The sequence below is a fragment of the Delphinus delphis genome, chromosome 3, assembly GCF_949987515.2.
Source record: "Delphinus delphis chromosome 3, mDelDel1.2, whole genome shotgun sequence".
In the NCBI taxonomy this organism is placed as follows: Eukaryota; Metazoa; Chordata; class Mammalia; order Artiodactyla; family Delphinidae; genus Delphinus; species Delphinus delphis.
Window position 1 is genome coordinate 160,636,329 of NC_082685.1, and position 25,885 is coordinate 160,662,213.

A 25,885-nucleotide genomic window follows, 5' to 3' on the forward strand; every position below is an offset into this window, starting at 1 on the left:
CCACTTAATTTTGTGTCTGACTATAAAGCAAACATTGTGACAAACGGGATTTGAAGGAAACTGAGTGACTATAGAGAAAAGTATAGTCTATATACTTTTATACTATATAGTATACTTTATACTATACTATATAGTATAAAAGTACAGAAACCTAAGTATAGTCAATACTAAGGTAATGAAACAATATTCAACTTATGACAAGCAACCCAATAGACCATTAAAGTTTTAGATCTATAAAAATATATATTTTAAAAATTTACACAGTAACGATTTACATAGTCTTAATCAGTGTGAAACACATTCTTATAAAGAGAATCACACAGCTTTAGAAACTTGCTATTTAAGAGAACTAATTCTGAATTAGTCATTCCTTTATTCCTATTTGTATAGGTTTTCACATATCAAGTCAGTTATCAGTTAAAATACAGGGCTTCCCTGGTGGCGCAGGAGGATCCCACATGCCGCGGAGCGGCTGGGCCCGTGAGCCATGGCCGCTGAGCCTGCGCATCCGGAGCCTGTGCTCCGCAATGGGAGAGGCCGCAACAGTGAGAGGCCCGCGTACCGCAAAAAAAAAGAAAAAAAAAATACCTTCTTTAATGTGGATTCTCAACATTTTCAGAGTACTCATAAATTAGATTTTTTTTTCCTTCCCAAGGCCTGCTTGGACAGAATTAAAATGTTCTTTCTTAGATCTCATTAAAATATGAGAAAATCATCTGATATATAACAAAAACCAATATTTCCATCCAAAATCCATTTGTAGAAAGTCCCTGGAAAATTAACAGGAATGCCCCTGATCTGGGCTGCTCTTCTCTCCTTGAGGCTGGGCTGAACCTATGCTAGCTCTGTCTTGGGCTCTCCTGTACACCAGAGAAGGCCCTGGGGCTTTCCCCTGGCTCCCCCGTGGGTGGAAATGACTTTGGTTCAGGGCTGTGAAGGCCCACATCCAAGAAATTCAAGTCACTAAGGTGGCCCTGAACTAATACAGTTTCTTGGGGACCTTTCAAATGATAGTGTTCCTAGGATGAAACCAGAAGCCATCTGTAGTTATTTCTTTACTCTGGAGACAAAGCAAAACACAATTTGCATGACTCATTTGGTCACCTAAACCTCCCTCACATTGGACTTTACACTGAGGGTCTTTTAAGGCTAGAGGAAATAGATTAGAAGGGCACGATAGAAAGATAAAGTGAAAAGGAAAAGAAATCCAGGTACCAGGCAGGGGAATTAAACTTGCTTATCAAAAAAGTCAGTCTTGAAGATAAAAGTTCTAAGGATGGATGGTGATAATAGTTGCACAATGTGAATGTACTTAATGCCATTGAACTAAACATTTAAAAATGGTTAAAATGGTAAATTTTATATTATGTATATTTTACCACAATAAAAAAGTCAGTCTTGTACTAATATTCATACAACCCCTCAGTGTGGACACACATGGCCAAAATTTAAGAGAGAAACTTATTCTAAAATCAAAAAAGGACAAGGGCATACGTTTTCATTTTTGCTAAAATTCCTCTCATCATTTGAACCCTATAAGGTTAGAGAGACATTAAATGTTGGCATCACACAGGAAATTCACTTCCAATTTATTGCTGGCATTTAAAAGTGGTGCTAATTTATATGCAGTTCCTTTTAATTAGTTTGTTACATTCAATTATACAACTGAATTAAAAACATAAAAAACACCCAGTACCTCTTCCCTTAAAATCTTCTGTTTTGATGCTTTCCCAAAACACAGCAACTACTGAGAAGTCGTCTTTATTTTTTACTTTCATTGTATCGAAATGTTTTCCACAATCTGGTCTTGCCCCTCTTTTTAAAGAATTCTTTTCCCACCCTGCCCCATCCCCCCAACACAGTTAAGGATAAACATCATGGGTTGATATGTCACAGAGTTATAGGCTGCCCATCCCTGTGAAAAAGTTCTTCCTTTCAGTCCTGGATCGATGTGGAAATCATTGCACTGGAAAAGGAGATGCCAAGGCCAGTGGGAACACACATGTGCCAGGTACATACCTGGACAGGCTCAGGTGGAGCCAGGAGTCCGGAGCAGCAATTCTACGTGTATCAGTCTCAGCAGAACTGCTGCAGGCTGTCATCATATCTGCTTGTGAACACAGAAGGGAGAGTTCATTTTTTCTTGGTCACAGTAACACATCAAGGGGATAACGTGCAACAGTGTCAATTCAATGACAGGGGTGATGCACAACCACAGATGCCTCCAAGCAGGAAAGGGCTGTAGAGATCTAGTGAGAACAACTGCTTCGCCTGCCTGTCAAGGTAATGCACAGCCCCTGGATCTGAGCTCGTTGCTCTCCAACTCTTCACCCAGAAAACAAAATGACAGCAGGCACAGCACTGGCTTATGTAGTACATACAGGTGATCGTCCCCATTACAGAAGAATCTGAATGTTATTTTCATACACCACAGCATTTAACATACCTCTTTTTTATTTACAGTAAAATATAGAAATGTGAGAAAACGTTAGCGTCAAACATGTTAAACGTTCTTAGAAGGGATATGTAACTTTGAAGTAGTAGATCATTAGCCAAGATTTTAAAGGTTATTTTGTATTCAATATTTGTTGAAATTCAAAACAGACGAGCAAAGTACCCCCAAAATAAAGATTACCAAAATAAACTGAAAAAGTATTTCCAAAATAAAGATGATCAAAAGCTAGTTAGCCTGAGTATATTAGTTGTCTACTGCTGCTGTAACACATTACCAGAAACTTAGCGACTTAAACAGCATATCTATCGTCTTACAGGTCTGTAGGCTAGAGGTCTGACATGGGCTCCACTGGGCTAAAATCAAAGTGTCGGCAGGGACGCGTTCCTCTCTGGAGGCTCTAGGGGAGAATCTGTTCCCTCGCCTTTTCCAGCTTCCAGAGGCCGCCCACGTTCTTTGGCTTGTGGCTCCTTCCCGAACCTGCAGTAACTTTCTTCCTGTATATGCTGTAAGTAACCAACGCCAGCCATGTTGCATCTGTCTCTGATTGTACCTCACATTTCCCTCTGACTGACCCTCTCCCAAGTCCCTCTTCCACTTTAAGGACACTTGTGATTATGTTGGGCCCACCTGCAGAACCCAGACTCCTCTCCCTATTTCAAGGTCAGTGGATTAGTCCTTTAAGTCCACCTGCAACCTTATTCTCCTTTGCCATTTAACCCAACATATTTACAGGTTCTGGGGATTGGGATGGATTCTCCCTACACACATTAGGTACACATGTAAATACACATTAAATATACCATTTAATATTTTTGTGACAGTACAATAATTGTCATTCAGTTGCCTTAATCTACAGAATTTATCTTTTTGATCTATATAAAACATTAAACTGGCCAGATGCAATAGTAAAAAAAAAAAGATAAAACAAATTGTACAACATTACAAAGTAGTGGCTATGTGTAAGTATGTGTTTAGATATGTATATATAAAATTATACATGTTTATGTGTGAGTGTAAATACACACACACACACAATTTTAAAGTTAATCAAATGGTTCTGGAAAATCAATATACCATAGAGATCCCTGGGAAGGTAATGCTTGTAAAATAAGGCCATGTTTATGAAGATCCCAAATCAGTCAAAGACAAGATTCTTAACAAAGAACATCAAGATTATAGACAAAGCAATTTGTTCCCTTTAGTCCTTTTCCCCTACTTGTTTTTTTCTCGCTTTCTTCCTGTTCTTGTTCTTCCCAAACTAAATGTCCTTGTGCTCTGTTGTGTGTGAAATGACCAGAGCCTTTACAAACAAGGTCAAACCACCAACCCACAAATGCATTAGTGCAAGGGCTCTGGAGGAAATCACTGGAAACAAAGGGAAGGCACGTGGGTCTCCGTCCAGTGTACCTGTAATCCTGGAGAGGGAGGTCCCGATTCCTCCAATGGCAGCAATACTAGCTTTGCTTTTCTAGAAACATGACTTGCAAGTGTGACCACTGTCACCGGTGAGAGCTGGTGCCCGGTCCAGGCAGACTTAAAAGACAGGAATGTGATAGTGGCAGTCATTCTCGGTCAGCAGGGAGACCTCCGGCCACTCCCTGAGCGACTCCTCTGGGTAGCAGACTTCAAAGTCTCTGGAGTTAAACCTGAACAGTCTGAACACTTTTATCTTCACTTCCAGGGAGTATCCAAGTACAAACATATCAATCTGGGGACGAGATGAAAGAGAGGTCACAGATACACATCTCCAAATTCCCAGCTCTCACCAGCGGAGGGCGAGTATTCTTCTGCAGCTCATGAGATGATGATGTATTTGCTGACCCACACATGAACCAGGGAGGGGGCACAGAGCTGGGGAACGAACATCCGCTGCGTGGACGGCAGGGGACAAGCAGAGAAACGTCTCTGGGGAGTAGCGTGAAGAAATCACAGGGAAAGCTGCCTGGAAAAAGAAAACTAATAAAAGGAATGCTTACAGTAAAAGTTACACTGTTTTTCCAACAGTTTTTTTTTTATCGTCTTAAATCAATTTTTATTAAAATGTCAGATGATTTTGAGCACCTCCTAGGAAAGGAAAGCAAAGCAAAGCAAAACGAAAGCCCTTTTCTATGGGGAAATGAAAGCACTGTCTGGACTTCTTTTAAAATGTCAATAACTTCTACTTGTCTGCACTAAGTAGCCAAATGCTCTCCCAGATGTTGCCTCAGTTTGCAGCTGGACTTCCTCCTGGGTAACCTCTGTTGTGGGAAAGCCTGTTACTGCCTGAGAGGCAGCGGGAAGGTCAGGAACGCTCCCAGGACTGCCATTCGCCAGCCACAGGGCTGCAAAGACGCAGCCGCCAGCATCGGGCAGGAAGGTTTATCACTCTTCTTTTCCTCACTTGAGGGCAATCATACCCACCCGCCACCTCTTTGCAGCTGGATTTATCATGGCTGAAAGCAAACTACAGACAAACACCTATGTGCTCAAGTGTTGCCAGCATCGTCCTTCATCATACACACACGATTCTTCTGCCCCATTTACCTGCTCTAGTCCACACGTGTCACCTACAGAATTCAGGTGATTCATCATGAAGCTTAAAGGGTCGGAAGAGGTTTCCCGGGTAAACAGGAGTCGAAAAAGACTGGGAATGGCCTTTGCGGTCTTCATTTGTTCATAAGCCTCAGTGACCTGATAGAGCATGATGAACTTCAGAGCTTCGTAAAGTTTATATTCCAGGATAGCATCAGAAAAAAGGATGTTGCACATACTTCCTCTCTTGTGATAATCTTTAATGCCACTAAATTCAGTCCACTAAAAACACAGATGTAAAGTGAAACTTAAACGGGAAAGGTGAACACATACACCATTGCATAACTGTTCAAGTACTTATAAAACAAACCAGAGATTAATAGAGGGGAGTCGAACTTTAACTTTTCATTTTATGTCATCTGACACTGATTTTTTTTAACCCTAAGTACTTATTACTTTTACATTAACAAAATATTTCATTTAAACTAGTTTTTCAAAAAAGCACCACCTACTAGGTAAAATACTAAACAGGTCAGTTTCCTAAAGCTGCCTCTAAGGGTGTTGGGTTACACAAAGGACTTTCCAGTGACGAACAGTACTAATTAGTATTCTTTCTTTACCACTCACTGTGTGCCAGGGCGGAGTATAAAGCGATCTACATGCATTCTCTCATTCAATCCTCACAATAACTAACTGTACAGGGTTGAGACTATTCACATTTTAGTTTTACAGATCAGAAAACCGTGGCACAGAAATGGTATTTCCCAAGGAGGATTCATTTCAACGATCTAAAATCTGTGTTTATTCAGGGCAGGAAAAACAATCTTAGTCAAATTATAACATCTGTCCTGTCCCCAAGTTACTAATAGGCACATTTCAGAAGGGCATTTCCCAGTGCCTTGTCTGGACCTTGCACCACATCTTTCTGGGGAAACAACAGAGGTACGTGATTGTTAAGGTTTCCCGGCCAGTCCACAAAAGCCCTCTTAGCCCGTGATAGGTGTAATCATCGCGTAGAACAGCATCGCTCCCGTTCATTACTGGGAAGGACACCGAAGAGCAGGGAAGGAAGTGGTCAGCTGCTGGAAGACCATTCCTGCCCCACTTCCTACTAGCGGGGCGTAGAGCGACATGCCTGGCATGAGAGAAAAGGGGCTGTGTGTGGGGTGCATGCTTTCATTCCTAGTTTTCCCCCCTAAAGACTCACCTGTGCTTTCAATAATTCCACACATTTACGTAATTTTCCAAACACATTCGAACCTGTATACTTCTCAGGACCAAAACTGTATTGCTGGATCCAATTACAACCTTGTGAAAAGAGCAGTTTTTCAGGAAGCTTAAAAAGGAAGTAGATGCCAACAGTGATCAGTATCTCAACATGTCTGACACACAATTTGGAATATGTCACAGGAGATAATCTTATCCCATTCAGAATCTTCATTTTAAAAGACTATAACAACAGTTAAGTAAAAACATATAGTCGTGTGGGGGGGGGGGGGGGGGTACATGGGCCTCTCACTGTCGTGGCCTCTCCCGTTGCAGAGCACAGGCTCCGAACGCACAGGCTCCGGACGCGCAGGCTCAGCGGCCATGGCTCACGGGCCCAGCCGTTCCACGGCATGTGGGATCCTCCCGGACCAGGGCACAAACCCACGTCCCCTGCATCAGCAGGCGGACTCTCAACCACTGCGCCACCAGGGAAGCCCTATAGTCTTGTTTTAGATTTGTGGATTAAGTGATTTGGATCATCTTCTTAATTCACAGTTTCACAACTAATGAAAACCTGAATGAAGATTACGTCTACAGAAACAATCTTTTTGGATAAAACATTTCCCGAACTTCCTAGGTATACCCTTTTAGAAATTATTTTTAACCAAGCACCGTTAGAGTAACATAGTATATCAGGGGAATGTAGATTGTACAAGGATGCACTTTGGGGTTCAAACCTAGCTCTGTCACTCGCCTGCTGAGAGATTACTCACCCAACACTGTTTATGTAACCTCTTAGCCTCATCCTCCACTGTAATGGAGACAATGACAATTGTCAAAAATCAATGACAGTACTATCCATTTTGCAGGACTCTTGTTGGGACTAAATAAGATTATAGAATACATAAGAATCTGATCCATTGTGGGTATCTGATCCATTTTCCCACCCAGCCGAGCCTGTGGAGCCCAGGGCCTCAGCTGAGTTCTCTGTCCTCGGCAACTAGCAGCAGGGCTGGCACACAGCACACACTTAACCGCTAGACACAATTAAACTACCACTAAAAACAGCTCTAAACAAAAGATGGTAAGGAAATAGACCATGTGTAGTTATATATATGCAAATACTTTATATTTCTTTGCTCCTCCATCCTTAAATGTACATCTGTGGTTAGGCATACTACATTCAAATAAAAATTAAGGTTATTCATAAGACTGTGCTGCTTTAACTGTTAAGAAAATGAAAAAAACAAGGTACTGACTGGGAGAAAATATTTGCAAATGACATAGCTGATGAAGCACTCATATTCAGAATATATAAAGAATTCTCAAAACTCAATATTAAAAAAACCCAAACAACCCAATAAAGAATGGGCGGGGCTTCCCTGGTGGCGCAGTGGTTGAGAGCCCGCCTGCCGATGCAGGGGACACGGGTTCGTGCCCTGGTCCGGGAAGATCCCACATGCCATGGAGCGGCTGGGCCCGTGAGCCATGGCCACTGAGCCTGCGCGTCCGGAGCCTGTGCTCCGCAACGGGAGAGGCCACAGCAGTGAGAGGCCCGCGTACCGCAAAAAAAAAAAAAAATGGGCAAAAGATCTGAACAGAGACTTCTCCAAGGAGGTAATGTGGATGGCAAATAAGCACATGCAAAGATGCTCAATATCATTACCCATTAGGGGAATGCAAACAAAAGGCAGTGACACAAATGCACCCCTATTAGAATGGCTAAAAAACAAAACAATAAACCTGAGAATGTGGAGCAACTGGAACTCCGTTATTGGTGGCAAAATGGCAGAGCCAGTTTGGAAAAGAGTTGGCAGGTTCTTATCAAGTTAAACCTATCATGTGACCCAGCTATCTCACTCCTAGGTATTTACCCAAAAGGAATGAAAACTTACGTTCATACAAAATCCTGTATGGGAATATTTATAACAGCCTTATTCATAATTGTCAACAACTGGAAGCAATCTGGGGACCTCCCTGGTGGCACAGTGGTTAAGACTCCACGCTCCCAAGGCAGGGGGCCTGGGTTTGATCCCTGGTCAGAGAACTAGATCCCACATGCGTGCCGCAACTAAGAGTTGTCCCACATGCCACAACTAAGGAGCCTGCGAGCTGCAACTAAGGAGCCCGCCTGCCACAACTAAGACCCAGGGCAACCAAATAAATAAATAAATAAACTGGAAGCAATCCAGATGTCCTTCAACCCATGAATAGATGAACAAAATATGTGACATTCATATCATGGAACACCATTCAACAATAAAAGGAGTGAACTACAAATCCATGGAACAACGTGGATGAACTGCAAATGCATTATGCTAAGTGAAAGAGGCAGATTCAAAAGGCTACACACCAAATAATTCCATTTACGTGACATGCTGGAAAAGGCAAAACTAAAGGGACAGAAGACATATCAGTGGTCGCCTGGGGTTGGGGGTGAGAGAAGGGTTGACAAAAAGGGATACAAGGGATTCTCTGGGATGGAGGTTACATACTGTGCTTGTCAACACTCAAATAACCATAGGGTAGAAAAGTGAATTTTAGCAGACCACCTAACTTATAAAGGACAGATGCCCTGCTCCAGAAAAGATGCCGGCATTAAAAACAAACAAAATTGAGTGCGACTATCCTTCTGAGATGGTTTGTTTGCAAACTGACACGAGAGACAGAGGACTGGGCTAAAGGGCCTTCAGTCTCCTGACGCCCTGTGTACAAAGCCACCCACAGAAGACCCCGAGCATCTGTGTTGCAGTCCCCATCAGTGTGACCTTTCCCGAATTTCCGGTGTGAGAACGTACCTTCGCAATGTCTTTTTCTTTCATCCAGGATGGGAAAGGGAGGCCCTGGCTGAAGATTTGGAAGAGCACCGACCTTAGTGCGTCGTAGTTGTCTCTCCTTACTTGTCGAACACATTTAATATGCCGCCGCCAAAACAGCTCCTCATAAGCCTATGAGCACGAGAGGAGAGGCTGTCTTTAATTCCACTGGATGAGAGAATAAAGAAAGCAAATCCACTGCACCTTCAGCAGGTGTTACCCCCAAATAAAGTGGACAACAGAAACAAAACAATTATAAATTATGAATGCGAACACGTGTCATTTTCAAGTGACTTGTGTGTGTATGGAGTCCATGTCATGCTATTTTAGTTGGTAACTTCCTGGAAGCCCAGAGCCAGGAAATGTCATTCTGGGGAGATGATGTCTGCAACTTGAACACAGTGAAAAATACTATATATACTTTTAAGCCCATGCTAAAGTGTCATTTAAATGTACTTTTCTTTTTCTTTCTCTTTCTCTCTCTCACTCTTTTTTTTTTTTTTTTTTTTTTTTTTTTTGGCTTTAGCTAGTGACAAGGTTGGACAGCATTGCTGGGAATATTTACCAAGACTGGTCTGATGGAAAGTTCTAAAAATCCTCAAAATGTTTTATGTCAAGGTGCCTGAATCCCTTCAAGGACAGGAGTTTCCACTGCATGTGCAGATGTGTTCATAGGCTTGGTCAGCAGGGAGCTGAAAAGGGTACAACGCTCAAGTGTCCTGAAATTACGGGCCTAATTTACCCAAGTCCTCGAAGGCACTAGCTCTAGGTGAAAGGCCTGAAGGCAATGTCTAGCAGCTGTTGGCTTTTAATTAAAGCCACAGTTGTTCTTGGTGCCACATTTGGTAAAGCAGAATGGAATGCGTGTTTCCCGATTTTTACACACAAATTCTCCACCCACCACGAGCTGTATAAACAGACACACCTTCCTCATCAGCTTGGCATGGGGTGTCTCTCCTTTCCATTCTCTTGCACAATAACTGAGTAAATCAACTTCTGCCTCCACACTGAGGTTCCCTGGACCAAATCAAAGATACAAGGTGGTGAATTTTCCCTTTCCTTTCCCTTCTTGAACCCTCTCTGCACTTTAAAAATAAGGAAGCATATGCATGAAAATATTTACTTTTGAATCTCCTCTGCAGATATCCAATCCACCTAAAAGATAAGGGAACGATAATATCAAAATTCTATTTTAAACAGCAAGGGCATTTTTGAAAATTAAAGATGACATAGCCACATACCTTTTCAGCCGGTGCCCTAAATATAAATGTAGCCTTCTGAAGTGGCAGAGGGTGCCCACCAGAAGTGAAACTGCCAGTGCCACTGACCCCTTTCCTACTCTCCACGCGGTATCTAAGGCTTGGCTGGTGACGAGTGTCCAGGAGTGCACTTGGTCATTTCCTACAAAAATTTAATAATAATAACACTGTATAGCATGGGGAACTATATTTAATATACTCGATAAACCATAATGGAAAAGAATATAAAAAGGAATGTATATATGTGTCTGAGTCACTTTGCTGTACAGCAGAAATTAACATTGTAAATCAACTATACTCCAATAAAAAGTAAAATAAATATACATCACAATTACACAAGCCTGCTTTGTTTAAGGGGGAAAAAAAGATACACTGGATAATTTTACCTGTAAAGAGTCTATCATTGATTTAAATAAACGTTTTTTAAAGCATTTGAAAATTCAATCTAAAGATTAAAGAAACACCTAGTTCTCCTATAATCAGTGTCATATATAAAGATATCTTTGTTCCACAGAATTCAAGAGGAATAGGGAACATAAACAGCATGGGTTTCGGAATCCCTCAGACCTGAATTTAAAACCCATTTCTCCTACTTACTCAGCTGTCTGACTGTGGGACACCTCATTTCTCTTCCCCTGAATTTTCTTGACTGTAAAATGGGAGTAAAAATACTGACCTCGCTGGAGAAAGATGGAATGAAATCATTTAAGAACTAGCACAGTGCGCCTTGCACTGTGTAGAATATCTGTTAAATCCAAGAATGATCAAGGGAGTCTGCTCAGCACCGAGCCCACAGGAGTCAATCACACCAGGGGGGTCTCCTGCCGTGTGGCCACCACCCACTTTTGCCCACGGCGATACTCTTAGGTCATTATGGGGCATAACACATGCCATCATCTGAACGCACAGAACGAGGCTCAGACAGCAGGCACAGAGACATGGTTTCCAGAAAGTGGGCCACTCAGAATAGTCGTGGATGGAGCTAGGTGTGCAGCTTACAGGGTACACTACGATTCCTGATGTGACAGGAGAGAAAATTCACAGGCCAGGAGAGCCCAAACTACGTACTTGCAATATTTTACTATGTGCAACAGATTCCTAATTATATTATGTTTGAACATGTAAAATGCTGAAGTACAAATGAGGAAGAGAACTTTTGAATGGTGGCCAAACCTCCTGGGGTTCATTGTGAAACAGTTCCCTCCCTGGCACATTGGTTTAGTAAAATTCCAATGATTAACTGTAGTAAAAGCCTCCTGGATTCGGAATCTACAAGTTTAGCATTTTTGCTCGTATGGATATTTGATATGCATATCTCAGTAAAGTTGCTGTACATTCTCAATAAATATATATACTCTCAATAAAGAAAGAATTTACCAGCAAATAAAGAAATAAAGTTACCAGCAAATAAAAATATGCATGTTTATAATTATTTAAAAGTACATTTTTTTATTATTCAATTAAACTATTTGTAGATCGTTGTACATTCATACGCAGCTCTAAGAAATAAGCTTACAAGAGACAGAGAGACATCATGTACCCTTTACTGGAAAAGTACATTTTCAAAAGCAGGTACTTACCTGTTTAGAACAATTGATTGGCTGTTAATTATGTATTTACTTCTACCTAGATACTTAGTACAAAGTTCTTAATGAATTGTTTAAAAACGTAAGCTATAATGCCTTTGCATCTATAATTCAGACTTTTATTAAAGCCTACATTATTCTCCTTAAAGAATGTATAATATTTTAGTATAAAGAGAGAGCATCATATGTATACACAATCACTGCCTTGTTGACGAGCATGTGGATTGTTTCCCAGCTTTTCACTTTTACAAACATTTTCCTCCAACAGTCCTCGTGGACTCACGGTATCTTTTAGGATAATTTCTAGAAGAGGAAACTCTGGGTCAAAGGGTGTGCACATCTCCAGATGTTACAGATGTTGCCAAAGTGCCCCCTCAAACAGCTGACACTCCCGCCACATGTACGAGCCTCCATTTCCCTAAACCCCAGGACCGGTTATGATTTCTCACTGCAGTAACACGTTCATAGTTCTTCCTCCGTGAAGAGCCTTTTGGAGCATCTGCCTGCTTCCCACCGGGTCGTCCTGGGTTTTGTGTGGACTTGGAGGGCTTGCAGTCACTGGGCTGGGGGCTGGCTGCTGCCCCCTCCATGGGGCACTGCTCTCATCTGCCACACACAGACTCCAATCGACGTGCTGCATTCTTAAAAGATACTGCCCGGCCCCTCAGGGCATTTGATTTGAGACCCCTGAAATGGGGGCTTCTCCTGAGCCTGAGGCCTCTCGACAGCTGCCAGGGCCTCCATGGGGACCCACCGCAGATTATGGTCTCCTCACACCTATACACACGTGCATGCGCACGCACGCACACACACACGCACACACGCACACACGCACTTCCCTAGCCTACCGCCCTAATCCTTGAAATTAAACCCACCTCCAACCCAAGAAAGGGCGATACGATCAACTTCTCAGAAAAAAACATGTGAGGGCTGAACACCCCCTTCCCACGCAAACCAAGAACACGAGCCTAAACTCCTTGCATCCACTCTACCCAGTGCAGCCACGGGTACTAGCCAAGAAGGGCCAGGGAGCGGATCAGGGGGGCTGGTGTGGGTACCAGGGAGCGGCCTGGAGGTGGGACTCAGGAGGTCACAGGGGAGTGGGCTGCAGCTCAGAGAGAACCCCGAGGTGTTCACATAACTTCATATGGAAATATTATCAGGAGTGGGGCTTTGACAGTTTAAAAGAGCTACAGTTTGAGCTTTTGCTATGTGCCAGGCCCTGCAGCAAGCGTTTTACAGGAATTGTCTCATTTGCTCCTAGAAACGCAGTGGCATAAGGAGGCCCTGGTCCTGCAGCACACGGGGTGGGTGACTCCATGCCCCCAAGTGCCTGTTCCTTAACCCCGGAAGGGAGGGCAGCAGGACAGCCCAGCGCCGGGGACGCAGGGTGGCTCAGGGGCTCCTCTCGCTGCCGTTACCCTGGTAACACGGAGGCCCCCTTGGAGCTGCGGGATGCCCCAAGGAGATGTTGGGAAAAGTGCCGAGCTCATGGCCGGGCACACGGCAAGTACCCAAAACATGTTCATTATTATTTTATCACCTGAGGACACTGCGAGGGAGAGAAAGATGAAATAAGCCGCAGAGCTAGAATTCAAGCACACGGGGCACTGCGATGCAGAAGCTGGACGCCGTCCCACTTGCCTACCCTGCCTCTGAATGATGGAGCTGAGTGAATCCCATGCCAGCTCTGCTACAGCAAGTGGAATCCAGGCTCTTTAAAAAGAGAGTTTAAAAAATTTCTCCTGCATGTGTCAATAACTGGATTACAACTCAAAACAACAGACAAGGAGGAGAACACCATAAATGAGGCACCCAGCAAAATACTATCATGATCACAGCTTTGATGATCTCCTGAGTCAAATCTCATTTCCCCCAAAGCAGCCGAGACGGGATAAGATCTTCCATGTCAGAATCTTCCCGGGGTCCCCCTCGGCCAACCGGCCAGGGAGAAGTCAGCACCCGCCCGCCCAACTTCCCCTCCCCTGCCCGGTGCCCTGCCTAATAGCGAGCTTGCCTTGGGGGGCGGCCCCTGGACTAAAAGGAAAAGAGAGAAGTTCCACCACCATGGAGTCAGTCTTTCAACATAATAAACAGAGGAGCGAGAAGGGCAAGAAACAAGGGGAGTAGGGGACGAGGGGTGGCTTTGGCAACGAAGAGGCAGAAAACAAGCGTTGCCAGGAATTATGGATTTGATCCTTTTTAACGCTCATCAAGAGATAAAAATGAAATTTCTTTTTAACCCTTTCGGGCTGGACCGCTTGGGTGGTGGCTGAAATGAGGTGATACATGAGGCACCAGGCATTCCTGTGACAGCGGAAAGTGGACGAACTAGGTCTTACACATCCCCCCCAGTCATCAGCATTACCACCTGCGGAGACCTCAACCCACACAATCCGAGGCAACCCTTAGGCAGTTGCGATGTCCTTTGGGTAATGACGCCAGAACCTCCTGAAGCCAGTAGTGTGGCCATCTGACGCTAAACTCCGATCTGTGATCACTCAGACTACATGTGGCAGATGAGACCATTGACTAGAACTGAAAAAATAAGAAGCCACTGTTCTTTTGTGGTAAAATTCTACTCAGCCTTTTTTTTTTTCTGTTCTCTAAACTGTACCAAAACTGAAATAATTCAAACACTCAAACAGGAAACCAAAAAGAAAAAAACAAACCTGAAAACAAAACTTAAAAGACCCAGAGGAGCCAGGAAACCGAGTGATCACCCTGACAGCACTTGGCCCCAGCCTCAGGCGCGCTCTCAGGGAGAGCCCTGGGGCCTGGCTGGGGCCCGGCCCCTGCCCCACAGGCCACCCCTGGGGCTGCGGCAGCACAGGGAGCTCGCTCCGCCCTCGGCTCCTCTGCCCCCCCCTCCCCCGGGGTCCCCCCCCTCCCCCGGGGTCCAGCCCACTGACATCTCCTGAGGCAGAGGAGGAGAACAAGGGCTCCGGGGCGGGCTTCGCGGCGGAGACTAGGCCTGAGCTAAACAGTGGAAAAGGCGACCTAATTTCGACATTGGAGACAGCAGGGGCAGCGAGACACACAACATGGGAAAATCACCTTGTTGAAAACTTTAAGGTGAAAAATACTAAATTTAACATAATAAATACAACAGATATTTCTATCAGCTTCAATGCCATGTTCTGGCTGATTAGCAGGAGATGGTAGGAAGAGTGGCCAAGAGAGATGGATGGGTTAGGAAGCAAATAGGGCCCGGGACGGCCGTGCCCCTTCTCTGTGGCAGGAGTGGTGAAGGGATGGGGGTGCCCCAGAGAGGAGTACACACAGGCCACGTGGTACAGTGGGCTGGGAGCGGCCCGGGGAAGCCCCCCTCCCTCCTGCCCCTCGCCCTTTGGTTATGCTACTTCTTCCTACCCTGGGCTGGGCGCCAGACTGGCAGGCAGTGAACTGAAAAGACACATGCTCTGGCCCCAGGGAGCTCTTGGTCTGGTGGCACGAGGCTCTGCTGTCAGGAAAGGCTACTGGTCAGCTTGCCCGGGCCCACAGGTTAGCACGTCCTGCTGTCGGGGTCCGGCTAACGCAAGGCCCTCATGCTGGATGCCCAGGTGGGTCATCTCTCTCAGAGGGGAGCTCTGAGAACCTCAGAGGCTCGAGAAGAAAGCAAAATACGGTACGTTCGTCCAAACATATAAGCTAAGCAATATGCAAACAGAGCGATAAACATACAGAACAAATCCCGTCAGGACATCAAGGCTTCTGAATAACTGAGAGCAAATGGGAGACTCCTAGAGAGAAGTCAGCGCAGTGGAGTGAAAGGCTGCGTTTAAATGGTCTTGGCTCGTGCAAAACCATAGGTTAGTTGGGTTTTTTTTTTTTTTTTATCAGCTATGTGGGAAAGAGAGCAAATAACCTCTTAATAAACCTTTGAAATGGTGAGGTCAAAAGACTTTCTACACATTGGAATTTCAGGTACTAATCCTGCTCAGTTAAGAAACAATGGTCTCCCGCTTAGTAGAGTTCTATCACCAACAACTACAAGATCAGTATCGCTGAGGAAGAGAACCCCCAACGTGAAAGTTTTTATCTCGAAAGTCATGACCAGCGAGACACACACGGGTAGCCCTGTCGTGCAACCAACTTAACAAGGCTATGCGCGCAATCTCACGTCCCGTGGGACTGGGCACGCTTCACCCAAGGCTCCTGCCGACCAAGAGTCACCAAACACAGCAGGAAATGCTGCTTGCCAAACACTGAGGGGACTGTGTGCGTGTTTTTAGTAACATCATAGCTCAGAGTATTTTCATGTACTGGGCACAGCGTTCGGTGTGTTAAGTCCCACCCGTCACTTTAATTTTCTAACCATGTGGCAGAGGTTTAAAACCCACCCAACTACAAAAGCAGTAGGTGGGATAGGCTCCGGGGACCCCAGAACTCCAGGTCACTGTACCCAGCCAGGCAGACTCCCTGTCCCTGGTCCGGTGGAGACAGCGGGCTGGCAGAACAAGGCCGGGACCCAGTCTTTATTCTGCCATTTTCTAGCTGCAGGACCTCAGATGAATCACTTTGTCTCAACAAAGAGGCAAGCGGTTGGTGTGACCAGATCTGTCACCACAACTTGAATCGTTGCTGCTTGGCGTCACGAGGAACGTGTCTGATTCTTCCTCCACACGATCTTTGACAGAAACACGGGATGCTTGGGCCGAAGGGGCTGGAATCCCACTGGTTCTCCAAGGCCTGAGTCACACCAGGCCCTCAAGCAGAATGAATCTCTCCCCCGGTTCCCCCCTACACACACACACACACACACACACACACACGCTGTCCACACTGCAGGTGGGTTCCAGTTCAGTGGATTCATGACTGTGTCCCCTTTTGGAAAGCACTGGCTGGAAAGCACTTTTGAGGTGAAAGCTGAAGCTTAATTCACTGTGGACCTGGCCACCTGATGAGCTGTCACACGCACACTTCATCTTTGAAGCCCAGAGAAAGCAAGCAGAAGCCTGAACTTGAACCCACATGTTCTGACTCAAGGTCAGAGCCCTTTGAATTAACTACACAACTGCCCTTCCTGAGTAATTCTCTTCCAAGAATTCAAAATAATTAATAAGCATGAACTCGGAAGGCAGCTGTCATTCCCACTGTGCCTTTTTCTCTTCTAGATCAGACACTCCCCCTTCTCTCCACCAGGCCTCACTTGACATGATTTGGTGGCGAGGGGCAGGGGGGTAGTCTCTTCACCATCCCGGTCACTCTTCTCGGGACCCACCCCACACTCAGAGTGAGACCGCAGGTCAGAACACACTGTCCTGGGTGTGACCAAGCGGGAGAGAATTCAGCCACGTAACCACTTCTTCATGCTCCATCGGGAGTCAGCAAGTTTTCTGTGTGGGGTCAGAGAGTATTTTCGGCACTGCCAGCCGTCTGGTCTCCGTCCCATTCACTCAGATCGTCCCCGACAGAGGGGAAGCAGCCATCAGACAGTACACAGCAGGTACTGTGGTGTTCCAAGAAAACTTTTTTACAGACGCTGAAACTTGAATTTCATATAAGTTTCACATGTCAGGAAATAGTATTCTTCTTTTGATCTTTTTTCCAACCATTAAAAAATGTAAAAACCATTCATAGGTCACAGGCCATACAAAAACTGAGTGGGACAGATGTGGCCCATGGGCCGTGGTTGGCCTGCGATTGTATTAGTATTCAGCCTGCCATCAACCTAAAGCCGTTTAGACCTGTCGCTGGAGCACATCTCCCCATCTGCTGAAGGGGGAGACAGAAGAGGTGCTATCATCCCACTGTCCTCAAACCTCCAGGGGGAAGAACTGTCCTGGAGATCTGGTGCTGGCCTCCACCCCTCTACCCTCTCCTCTTCCTCTTTCTTGAGGGAGGAAGACTTACCTGATGGCAGGTGTAAGACCCTGTGCTCAGCTTAGCCCCCTCCTCTCCACTAGGATCTGCCTGCCTGCCGAGAGGTGCCCTTGGGGCTGCTGTCTCTCTGGGAAGGAGGCCTGACCTTTGAGGGGAGAGTACAGCTCAGGCACTGCCTGCAAGCCCATCTGGCCATATGACTAAGACATAGGGATTTTATCACCGAGCCGGCATTTTAAAAATCCCTGACTTCCATGTCCACCTTTTAGTTAGTTCAGAACCTGGGAAGGGAAGCAAGGGGTTATCCAGATCGCGTGTGCAAGCTCTGTGCTTTTTCGACCCAGGAGCTGACACACAGCCCTGCTAAATTTCACGTTACTGGACTTGGTTCACTGCTCTGACCTGTCATGGCTTCCGTGGTGCTCTGTCCCTGTCTCAACTCTTAGGCCTTTAAAAATTAAGCTTGTCTTCCACATCCCAAAATAGATCATTTATGAACATGTGACCAAGAGAGAAATAAGGTACACCCTGAGACAAGCCACTTTCGCTGCAGTGATTTTTCCATTAATCAGAATCATTTGGCCTCTGTCGCTAGTGGTTACTCATCCTTCTAATTGGCTTCCCTTCTCCAATGCCATTTTCCGCTCTGAAGCCAATGGTGTGTGTGTTTTGTTGGTTTGTTTTTTGTATCTTTTTTTACATTCAATGGACGTGTCATCTCCTATTCAAAAATCTTTTTGGCTTTTCTTACTTATAGGAAGGACCCACATCCTGGCAGCCAGTGGAGTCATCTGGAAAGGCCTCTAAACAAGTAAGAGAGTAATGGGGCAACGCCTATTGCACCATCCTAGCCACAGGCCTCGGAGAGCTGGTTTTCCTGTAACCAGGGACCGGCCTCACCATGTAACCCCAGCCACTGGTGGAACCAACTGAGAAGTCGGGCTGGGCCCACCACTGATGGGAGCCCAGGGCGGAGGCTCCCTGTCCTCCTCCCCTAGTCTCTAGCCCTCGCGGACCCACCTACCTTTACGCGGTCCTTCAGATCTGCTCCCCTGAAAAGAAACCAGAGGCTTCCAAACAAACTCGCCAAACATTATAGAGCATTGTACTCAAAGTCTATTGACAGCGACATCCTTACCAGCTGGGCACTCAGAAAGACAATCCTCGGGCCCCGTGGAAGCAGAATCTGTGTTCTACAAGATCCCCAGCGATTCAAGCGGAACCAGAGCCTGGGAGGCACCGCCACCGAGAGGGAACCGTCCTTGCCCTGGCTCTACCTGTGGAGAATCTATCTATTGGCTGGGCGCCGGGCTTTTCTTTAGCTCCCAGGTGATTCCAGTGTATCACTGGCGATGAGACACACTGCTCCGGAGTCAGGGCTTCCTCCGCCCTCGGCTGTTTCTGTTAGCTCAAATATACTATCACGTGCCAATTGATTTCCAAAATTACCCTTAGGGGAATCATGCCAGATAGTCTCACTGGTCATGTAATCCAGCTACAAGTAAGTGCTGCCTGTGTTTTGTGTCTCTTTCCCTTTGGCCAGGGTGGGGCTACTTTTACTAGTCAGTTGCTATTTTTCCAAGGCTGGGATCTATGCCTACCTAAAAAAGAACTTTGCTGAAATTAATAATCAAGGAACCCAACTACTAATGTGACCTCCGGGGAGGTTGACCAACTCCTCCTGGCTTGCCTGGGACTCCCCCAGTTTTAGTGCTGAAAAGCTCCTCGTCCGAGGACATCCTTGGTCTCAGGCAAACCAAGACGGGTGCTCACCCCGCCTCCAGGGTCCCCCTTGGTCTGACCCTGACTCTTCCCTATTCTCTCACCTCTTCCTCTGGCTCCAGGATGACTGGCGGCCCTCAGTTCCTCCATCAGGGCTCACTCTTGCCTCCCGGCCTGCCTTTGCCCATGCTCTTCCCTCATCTGGAATACTCTTCACTTTACTCATTCTCCAGCTCTCAGCTCAAATGTCACTTCCTGGGGCCAAGCTTCTCTGACCCAATCCCAAACCCCAGGCTTGGTCAAATCCCTGCTAACTCTCTCACAGCACACGGTGTCCTTTTCCTTCCCAGCACTCGTCACAGTTTATACAACTGTGTTTGTGTTTGATTAGTGTCTGTCTCCCTGTGTAGGTAAATGTCTTAAGGACTGGGACTGTGTCTGTTTTCTCTCTGCTTTCCTGGTCCCTAGAAACATGGTAGATAGTTAATAAATATTTGTTGAATAAATGAAATGAATCGATGTAGTCAGAATCCAGTCCACATGTCTCCACGACAGAGACTGCCGGCCAACCCCAGTATCTGTTCTCTCTTCTTCCACAGGAATAGAATCCTGACTTTGGCTGGATACCTAGCTACTCAGAATAAAGGCTACATTCCACCGTCCCTACATGCTGGGTAGAGCCATGTAAGTGAATTCTGGCCAAGAAGTGTTATGGGCAGTTTTCAAAAGGTTCTGTTGAGAGGAGTGTGTACTCCTTGCCCTCCCTCCTCCCTACTAGCTGGAATGTAGGTGTGATAACTGACATTCAGCAGCCATCTTGGATCAGGAAGTAGCTGTGGGCGTGAAACCCATGCAGGGTGGAAACAAAGTGGAAGGAGCCTGGGCCTCTGACACTACGGAGCCCATTCCAGCCCTGGGGAGCCATGTCTGAGCTTTGCCATAAAAGAAATAAACTTAATTCACTTATTTGGGGCTGTTCTGTTATTCCACCATACCTAATCCTGCCTAACAGCCTCTCTTGCTGGTCCCTTCTGACTTCTAACATGCATGTCAGAAATGGTGTGGGAATTCCCTGGCGGTCCAGTGGTTAGGACTCCACACTCCCACCGCAGGGGGTGCGGATTCAATCCCTGGTTGGGGAACTAAGTCCCACAAGCCGTGTGGCATGGCAAAAAAACAAAAAAGCAAAGCAAAAAGAAAAGAGAAATGGTGAGCCACCACTCTTGTTTTCCCTTCCCTTAAATACACTCATGTAAATATAACGCAGGAAGTGAGGCTGTGAAGCGGTCACCTCGTGGGATGGCTTCAGGGCAGTGGAATGAGCGGGCCCCAGGGAGTCAGGAACTCAACTCCAGGTCTGGTCCTAGACAGTCGAGCAACCTGGACCTCAGCTTCCTCCCCTATAAACAAACACAAGGAGGCCAGGCCACTCAGCGCCATTCTCCTCCAAATGCCTCTTTATGTTAACATGTTTCAGAGTTATGTTAGTGGAATGGTCACGCTGTGGTACAGGCACAGGATTTTAAGCAGTTGTGAAACAACCGAGGTTCAACTAAACTCAAAACATCACTCAAAACTTGCACTACAGGAAAGACGCCTGAGCGTGTACAGAAGATACATGAGACCTTGACAAATGCCAGCAAATACTTCACCCCTGAGACATGCGTGCTTAGGTCTGCATGTCTATTACACCAGCTGACCTGAAAGCAGAATTTTGATAAAGAGCCTTTTCCGCAAGGGCTTGCGTGGAACCCCAGTTTCTAAATGACAGCAAGAAATAAAAGAGGAAGATTGAGGAGCCTGGGGGAGTGGGGAGGGAAAGGAGAATTGTACCTTCACATGTTAGAGGCTCCACACTTTGAATGAATCAATGAGGTATATGTGGGAGAAGATGCCGGAATATCCAAGCATGAGGACCAGTGCAGTACAAGGTAGGTCTATAAGCAGTGGCTGTACCAGTCCTCTGTCATGACAACCAGCTGAGTATCCCAAACTGAGTTTAACAAATGTTTAAGAAACAAAAGAGAGGGATACACCGTGGATAAAACTGATCTAATAAACTCTCAGTTTGAGAGATTTTTCTTTTTATTTCAGATTTCAGAGGAAGGAATCGATGCACCCAAGGCTTGCACTGCTTCAGGTGCAAAACTGAGGGACCCAACATTTATATTAATAATTCGATTGGCTACGTTTGCATTTCAAGGTGCGAGGCCAGCCTTAGCTACGAACTGAGCTCCCAGTTCATTTGTTAAATACCAGGTAAAATGACACAGAGCTGATTGGGTCTGCCACTCAGCCCTTCACAACTGGATGGCGACTGACTGTCCTCACCCAAGCCGGCCTGGCTGGCCATCTCTTCCACTTCTCCCGTCCTCTCAGCCATTCTGCTTCTTCCACAGCATTTCGACCTATCCTGGCAGGCGATTTGGAAGACACAGAGCACTGTTTTCCTGTCACTTTAGAGATCTCACAGCAAAGTTGAGGCCTTCTTGTCGCAGATCAACAAATATACCCACGATGTGCCTGGTGTCACTCTAAGACCCAGGGAAAGGTTCTCTCTTTACAGGGAAGAAGCTCAGTCCACTTCTCTTCAACTTGGGAGACAAGACGCTCTGGGGAACCTTCTCTGCCCCGGCTTAGGGGAGAGACACACAAGGTTCAAAGCCCGCGCCCCTACCCACCTCCACTCCTGAGCCACTTGGGAACGAGCCTGTGCCCACGAGGTCCTCCAAGCCTGGGGGGAACAGGAGCTCAGGTCCACTGTATGGGCACATGAGAAGGAAGGACGCTTCCCCCCCCCAGTGAAAAAGACAGCTGTATGTGATTTACATTTAACAAGATTTACAGAAAGGGGTAGGCGTGGTCCTGCACTCCTGGCCCCCCCAGATCTGGGCAGTGCCTCCAGGACAGCCTGACAGGCCGAGACCGGGACCCCCAGGTCTTCTGGGTCCCTTCCGGCCGCCTGGGCCTCAGCGTCTGACGGCCAGCTTGACCTCTGAGGTGGGCCCACGGCACAGAGCCCACCCGGAGTGCAGGCGCCCCACATGCCAGGCCAGGTCGGGAAGGCATCTTGTGGCTCTGGGGGCCGCAGGCACTCAGACCCCACCCAAGAGGCCAAACCCAGGTATCTGGGCAGCTGCCGGTGCTCAGGGAAGTGGGCTGGGATTCTGCTTCTAAGTTGGGAGAGGACTCTTGAGAAGCTAACTTCCAATTATCGATACATTATTACTCCCTCTGCCAGAAGACTAACCGTAACTAATATTCAATAAAAATCAATAACACTGGCAAGCAGAGACAGAGCTAATAAGGTGTTTTAAATTACTATGTATCTAACATCCAACAGTTCCACGTAAACTCAAAGTCAGAGTCACCTGGTTAAATCGACACTGGAAGACTCACTATTAAATTCTTAATTCAGAGGTTTATTGAGCATAGCATCTTACGTGCTACGGTTTCTGGGATTGTTGTTTATTGCCTGGGAATCCCAGCAACAGTACTAACAGACAAGCGTCCTTAGTCTCCTAGAAATGAACATAAACATTTTATCTTCCTCTTATTTTAAACATGATGGCACGTCTATTCCGGCTCAGTTAAATGAAAAAGTAGAAGAACAGAGTATGACTAGAACAAAAGATCACTGGAAAAATGAGTGTATAAACAAAAACTTCTCCCTGTTGACTTACTGTAAAGTGACATTTAAGTGTTCTTCCATTCAATTAATTACAAATCAATAAATGTGTATATAACCTCCGTCTTGAGAACAGATTGTCCTAAGTAACTGAACGTGGACCAGAGGATTCAAGTGGGCAGGAGAGAAAGGTCAGATACACTAGTCCATTAACTCCTTTAAATGGTACATAGAGACTTCAGAGCCACATATAAAGAAACACACGTGTAGGAAGTTTTAGCTCGATAACGATGACTTTTTCTCCCGGGCACACACCTGTGAGTTCCCTTGAGCAACAACAATGGTATTACGTTGATAAGCCAACTTTACTTTAGAACAGCTTAACTGCCATGAGGTACCCTTGGAACCTAGAGTGCTCCCAGGTATAAGCCTGACTGTTTTAGGAGACAGAAGCGGGCGATGGTTAAGAACGTGCTGCGGGAGAAGCCAGGCCGCCAGGGCTTAAATCCCGGCACCACTTACTAGCTGGAAACTCTGAGGAAATTCCGTGACCATTCCGAGCATCACAGGACAGTGGTTGTAGAGATTACATAAGACTATGTATGGGCAGTGTCTCCGCGTCCAGCACCGAGAAGAGAACTCCAATACCCACTGCTACTGTGGCAGGGACAACGCTGGGGGCTGCAGACACATAGGACAGCACCCACCTGCTCCGGGGAGCCAGGTGAAAGGTCACTTTCAAATTCAGTCATTGTGCCAATCAAGAATTTCTACTTAGCTAAAACACATGGTGCCAAAACTTACATTTTATTTGCTATTTAATCCATCTCACAGGAACGTAAGAGTAGAAGTATAAAAGTGACAAACAGGCTGGCAAAAAATAGCAACTGTGGACCACTTGGTTGTAAACATTCTCTTGTAGGCTCTGTTGCGGGCATGTGTTTTCAATTGCAGTGTCGGTTTTCCTTTTCCTAAGCCCTCAAACTACTTTTTAAGGAAGGAAAATGTTTCCCTTTAGGCTGGAGCTGAGGAAAGAATTCTCTCTGCGCTCACAGTGCCTGCACACCTTGAACCTGGTGCCGTGGAAGGGAAAATTCCTGACAATTACATTAAGCCAAAAGTAGATACCCTTCCGCGCCCCCCAGTCAGCTTTTCCCAGCTGTGCCCCAGCTTTGCTCCGCCGAAACAACACAGGGAGAAGGGAAGAAAATCACATATGAAAAAGTTCGGATGGATACACCCCCAGGATTCTATAAGAATCCAAGGTGCAGAAAGGTTGAAAATGAGTTCATTCTCCAAACTTTTGAGGGTGGGAGATACGTCAACCACAGAATTCTAGACTGGGAGGGGCTTTATGGATCAGCTAGCCCAGTGCCCTCATTTTATGGACCAGGACCCAGAAGCTTCGAGGCCCGCAGTCCTGGGCAAAAGGATGTCTAGAACTCATGTCTTGTCTCCTAGAACCGGGCTGTTTTCACCACACCCGACACTTTGCTGTGTGAATCAAAAGTTCCCGCTGGGACCAAGAATCCGGACTAAGAAGCAGTCCCAGGAACTTCCCAGTGACGCTGCGGCACCTGGAACAGGCGTGCTCCCCAAATTCACCAGTGGGCTCTCACCCCCCGGGTGGCCTCCAGGGAAATACACAATCGGGAATGTGCTCCAAACTGAGAAGCAGCTCATCTTCCTCAGACCTGGGGCTGAAAGCATGGGAAGGAAAGCACCCTTCACTCGTCCGGTGAGGGCCCCGCTACGCACGCAGAGGGCAGAGACACCGCGACACAGGTGGCGCGCGGCGACCCCGGCCACCTGTGCCATATACTGTGCTGCCGCTCCTGTCCCTGGTGACATTTTTGTTTCAAAAGCCAGAGTTTTCTCTGTTGCTCATCGAGTCTCGACTGCTGCGAAGGTGTCGGCCACATCCTCTGCCAGCAAAGCGCGAAACCCGTCAACTTCCCTCCGACAACAATCAAGGGCTCGGAGGGGACACCGAGAAGGGGACACCGGCGCTCGTGGGCGCCAGGGCCCGACCCCAGCCGCTGCCGGGGCACCTCACGCCGCCGCAACGCATCCTAGCCCGCAGGACCCGCTTTCTCTTTCCAGGAACCCGCCAGCTCTGCCTCGGAGGGTCGCTCGCTGCCTCGGCCCGAGGGCGCAGTTCCTCACTGAGGGGCGACCCCGCCCCCGACGGCCCCCCCAAACCCTGCAGCCCGTACCCCTCCCCGCCCCGGGCAGGGCGCCCAGGACCTCCCACCCTTGGGATGGCGGGCCCCGAACCTTCCAACGCAGGGCTGCGCCGACGGCCGGCGGGGAGACCGCTTCCCGGGCGCCCGCGGCGCCCGCCCCGCCCCACCGGGCCCCGGGCCCACCTGCGGCGGAGTCGCGAGGTCGTTGCCGCTCCCGCTCCTGCGGGGGGCTCCTCCGCGCCGCCATGGCGGCCGCGTGCTGCTGATGGCCGCGGAGCCTCGACCGGTGGGTCTGTCAGACGCGGCGGCAGCCGGCCGGTGCCCCGTCTCTCTTCCCGGCGGCTGGCGTGCGATAGAGGCGCCGGCAGGGGACCGCAGCCTGAGCTGCCGCCCCGGGAGCCCGCTGGTCGACTGACACACCGGGCCACCAATGGGAGGCCGCGGCGGGGGCGGAGGCGGGGGCCAAGAGGGCGGGGCTTTTAGGGTGGGCGGGGTCTCTGCGCCTTCTGGGTCGCCAGCCCGGGCTGCGCAGAGCCGCTGGTGCTCCGCGGGGCGGGGGTGGGAAAGACACTGCTGGGATGCAAACGCCGCTTCTCGGGAAACATCCTGGGGCTTCCACCTGGACGGGTCCTACGACCTCCCTGGCACTTTATATCGAATGCCCACTGAGTGGGAAGGAAGGAAGAC

The 25,885-nt window shown here is 47.3% G+C and overlaps 1 protein-coding gene and 1 long non-coding RNA gene across 7 annotated transcripts in view; one reads left to right on the forward strand and one right to left on the reverse strand.

The window, feature by feature from the left end:
* LOC132423668 (uncharacterized) overlaps positions 1-4,273 on the forward strand; it is a 58,902-nt gene extending 54,629 nt beyond the window's left edge. For all 4 annotated transcript variants that reach the window (XR_009519027.2, XR_011246434.1, XR_011246433.1 and 1 more), the window contains 2 exons: positions 2,772-2,960; positions 4,137-4,273. This is a non-coding gene — a long non-coding RNA (uncharacterized lncRNA). The remainder of the gene's footprint in view (positions 1-2,771; positions 2,961-4,136) is intronic.
* On the reverse strand, positions 1,578-25,549 carry OTULINL (OTU deubiquitinase with linear linkage specificity like). 3 transcript variants are annotated; one of them, XM_060009653.1, is made up of 8 exons: positions 25,382-25,549; positions 10,233-10,392; positions 10,115-10,146; positions 9,917-10,008; positions 8,974-9,123; positions 6,174-6,302; positions 4,979-5,248; positions 1,578-4,163 (listed from the first exon to the last, which is right to left on the reverse strand). In XM_060009653.1, the coding sequence occupies exons 1-8, from the start codon at positions 25,443-25,445 to the stop codon at positions 3,990-3,992; spliced, it is 1,071 nt and encodes a 356-aa protein (XP_059865636.1). In that variant the 5' UTR covers positions 25,446-25,549; the 3' UTR covers positions 1,578-3,989. The 3 variants fall into 3 exon arrangements, with proteins under 3 accessions (XP_059865636.1, XP_059865635.1, XP_059865637.1); XM_060009652.1 differs by lacking the exon at positions 1,578-4,163 and adding an exon at positions 4,218-4,397; XM_060009654.1 differs by lacking the exons at positions 1,578-4,163; positions 6,174-6,302 and adding an exon at positions 4,218-4,397.
* Between the last annotated feature and the right edge of the window lie 336 nt (positions 25,550-25,885).